This window comes from Pundamilia nyererei, unplaced genomic scaffold (assembly GCF_000239375.1).
Source record: "Pundamilia nyererei isolate P.nyererei 1_Seehausen unplaced genomic scaffold, PunNye1.0 scaffold00123, whole genome shotgun sequence".
In the NCBI taxonomy this organism is placed as follows: Eukaryota; Metazoa; Chordata; class Actinopteri; order Cichliformes; family Cichlidae; genus Pundamilia; species Pundamilia nyererei.
In genome coordinates this window covers 1,792,116-1,794,834 of record NW_005187524.1, presented here as the reverse complement: position 1 = coordinate 1,794,834, position 2,719 = coordinate 1,792,116, and the positions used below count along the sequence as shown (strand labels likewise).

Below are 2,719 nucleotides of genomic sequence, written 5' to 3'. Positions count from 1 at the left end.
CAGGTTGTTTTCTTGATAGCCGCCCGGGCTTCGCTGTCGTCGCCACTGCAAAATCGGTCATTACAGCGGCACGCCAGACGGGCTGTAAACTACAGGTTTGCTTTTCTTAATCTGACGATGCTAAATGTTATCTAAATCCTGGCTACAACGTCACGTTTTGTATCTGTCAGCCATGTTACTGTATATCAATCAATGATACAGCTAGCCACAGGAACCGTGTTTATTTTTAGCAGCTAACCTGCGGTGACTGCAGCGCAGGGAAACGGCAATATCAGCTCTCTGTATTTGTTGGCGTGGAAAAATAATATACTGACAGTACAGTGCACACATGAGCGTTGTGCGTGTGATGTTCGTGCAAATGTGTTTATGCAAACTGCTAAGCTGCTGGTGAGCTTTACAGTACTGGCTACCGTATTAGCTGTGTGCTTATTTTAAGCTAAGAGGTAGCTAGCGATTTTTAATCTGGCCAAGTCCTGCGTTCAGAAATCAAGGCCCCAGTTAACAAACCGATGTGTTGTTGTGACTCGTTGTGCCAAAGCTTGGATACAGAGTGCTCACATTTAGCCTCCTGGTTTTAGGGCAATCTAGAATGTGTGTTGTTTTTAGCTAATACGTGTAGATGACTTTACGCTGCGTTGTTTCTTAATAAAGACCATGCATATTTAGCTTAACTCGCAGTAATCTGCTAACAAAACTGGTTAGAACAACTAATGCAATACTTGGTTCGGGGGAAATAATGTCTGACTGCATCATACTGCCCAGGCGTGTTTACTTAACGCGTGCTGTTATTACGTCACGTTACCCAAGCCAGAAAGTGTGACTTTTCAGGCTTGTAGTGTCAGAGCCGTATGGCACTTGGATAACGTCCAGGACTTCTATTAGCTGACCGGCCTATCTTTGGAAAACATCACTGACTTTATGACTCTTCTCAAAACATTACACTGATCTGTGATTTGCTGCTCTCAGATGGACCAGCAGGACCAGTCCTATATGTTTGCAAGTCTGACATGGCCTCACTCAGAGGAGCTGCTGCAAGGCCTCCAGCTCTTGCGGCAGGATCACGAACTATGTGACATTGTGCTGCGTGTGGGTGATGCCAAGATCCATGCCCACAAAGTAGTGCTGGCCAGCATCAGTCCTTATTTCAAGGCCATGTTTACGGGTAACCTGTCAGAAAAGGAGACCTCTGAGGTGGAGTTCCAGTGCATTGATGAAGCTGCCTTGCAGGTATGCTTCTATCCAACACTTGCTAGCCACAGTGATTAACTGCTGTAGCATGTTTATTGTAACACTTGTGCTGTCTTTGCTTCTAGGCTATAGTGGAGTATGCTTATACCGGGACGGTGTTTATCTCCCAGGAGACAGTGGAATCTTTGCTACCCGCTGCCAACTTACTCCAGGTTAAGCTTGTACTTAAGGAGTGTTGTTCCTTCTTAGAGAGCCAGCTGGACGCTGGAAACTGTATAGGCATTTCCCGCTTTGCAGAGACTTACGGCTGTCATGACCTGTGCTTGGCCGCAACGAAGTTCATCTGTGAGAACTTTGAGGAAGTCTGTCAAACGGAGGAGTTTTTTGAACTGACGAGAGCCGAGTTGGATGAAATTGTGTCCAATGATTGCCTTAAGGTAGTCACAGAGGAGACTGTATTTTATGCCCTCGAATCATGGATCAAATATGATGTAACTGAGAGACAGCAGCATCTGGCTCAACTGCTGCACTGTGTTCGCCTTCCGCTGCTCAGCGTCAAATTCCTCACTCGCCTATATGAAGCCAACCATCTTATACGAGATGACCACGCCTGCAAGCATCTGCTCAATGAGGCCCTCAAATATCACTTTATGCCTGAACACCGGCTGTCCTATCAGACTGTGTTGTCTGCACGACCCAGGTGTGCCCCAAAGGTGCTGCTTGCAGTAGGAGGCAAGGCTGGACTGTTTGCCACATTGGAAAGGTAATGCTAGTGACTTGTAGATTACAATTGGATGCATTTGTATAAAAGCAACTTTCTAAACTTAAATTTTTTTTTTTTAAAGTGTCTTAGTGTTTTGTTTTTTCCTTGTCTTTCAGCACGGAAATGTATTTCCCTCAGACGGATTCATGGATAGGACTGGCCCCTCTCAGTGTACCCAGATATGAATTTGGAGTGGCGGTGCTGGACCACAAAGTTTATGTTGTGGGAGGCATCGCCACACATATGAGGCAGGGCATTAGCTATCGGAGGCACGAGAGCACAGTCGAAAGCTGGGACCCCGAAACCAACACGTGGTCTTCAGTGGAGCGTATGGCAGAGTGTCGCAGCACTCTCGGTGTAGTGGTCCTGGCCGGAGAGCTGTATGCCCTGGGAGGCTATGACGGCCAGTATTACCTCCAGTCTGTGGAGAAGTATGTCTCGAAGCTGAAGGAGTGGCAGCCTGTGGCACCCATGACGAAGTCTCGCAGCTGCTTTGCCACCGCTGTCCTAGATGGGATGGTGTATGCTATTGGAGGCTATGGCCCAGCACATATGAACAGGTAATCTTACTTAGAGTAGTTGTGTATATATGCTCTAAGTGCATGTTGTCTCCAAGTGACCATTAAATACTTGGACCAGGCAATTTTAAATGACTTTCCAATTTATTTAGCGGTCAAATAATGCTTTGTATAGATGCGTGTGACATAAAATTGTACACCCCCCCCCCACTACTATCTTTAGTTTAAAACGGTCTTTAACGAAACAGGT

General features: G+C 46.3%; 1 protein-coding gene across 4 annotated transcripts in view; it reads left to right on the top strand.

Annotated features, from left to right (window-relative positions):
- Positions 1-2,719, top strand: part of klhl28 (kelch like family member 28) — a 6,528-nt gene that overhangs the window by 2,306 nt on the left and 1,503 nt on the right. For 3 of the 4 annotated variants that reach the window (XM_005742808.2, XM_005742810.1, XM_013913280.1), the window contains exons 2-4: positions 967-1,227; positions 1,314-1,951; positions 2,068-2,511. In XM_005742808.2, coding sequence (XP_005742865.1) covers positions 967-1,227; positions 1,314-1,951; positions 2,068-2,511 — 1,343 coding nt within the window. Of the gene's footprint in view, positions 1-6; positions 96-966; positions 1,228-1,313; positions 1,952-2,067; positions 2,512-2,719 lie in introns of those variants that run through there. The other variant, XM_005742809.1, reaches the window with a different exon arrangement.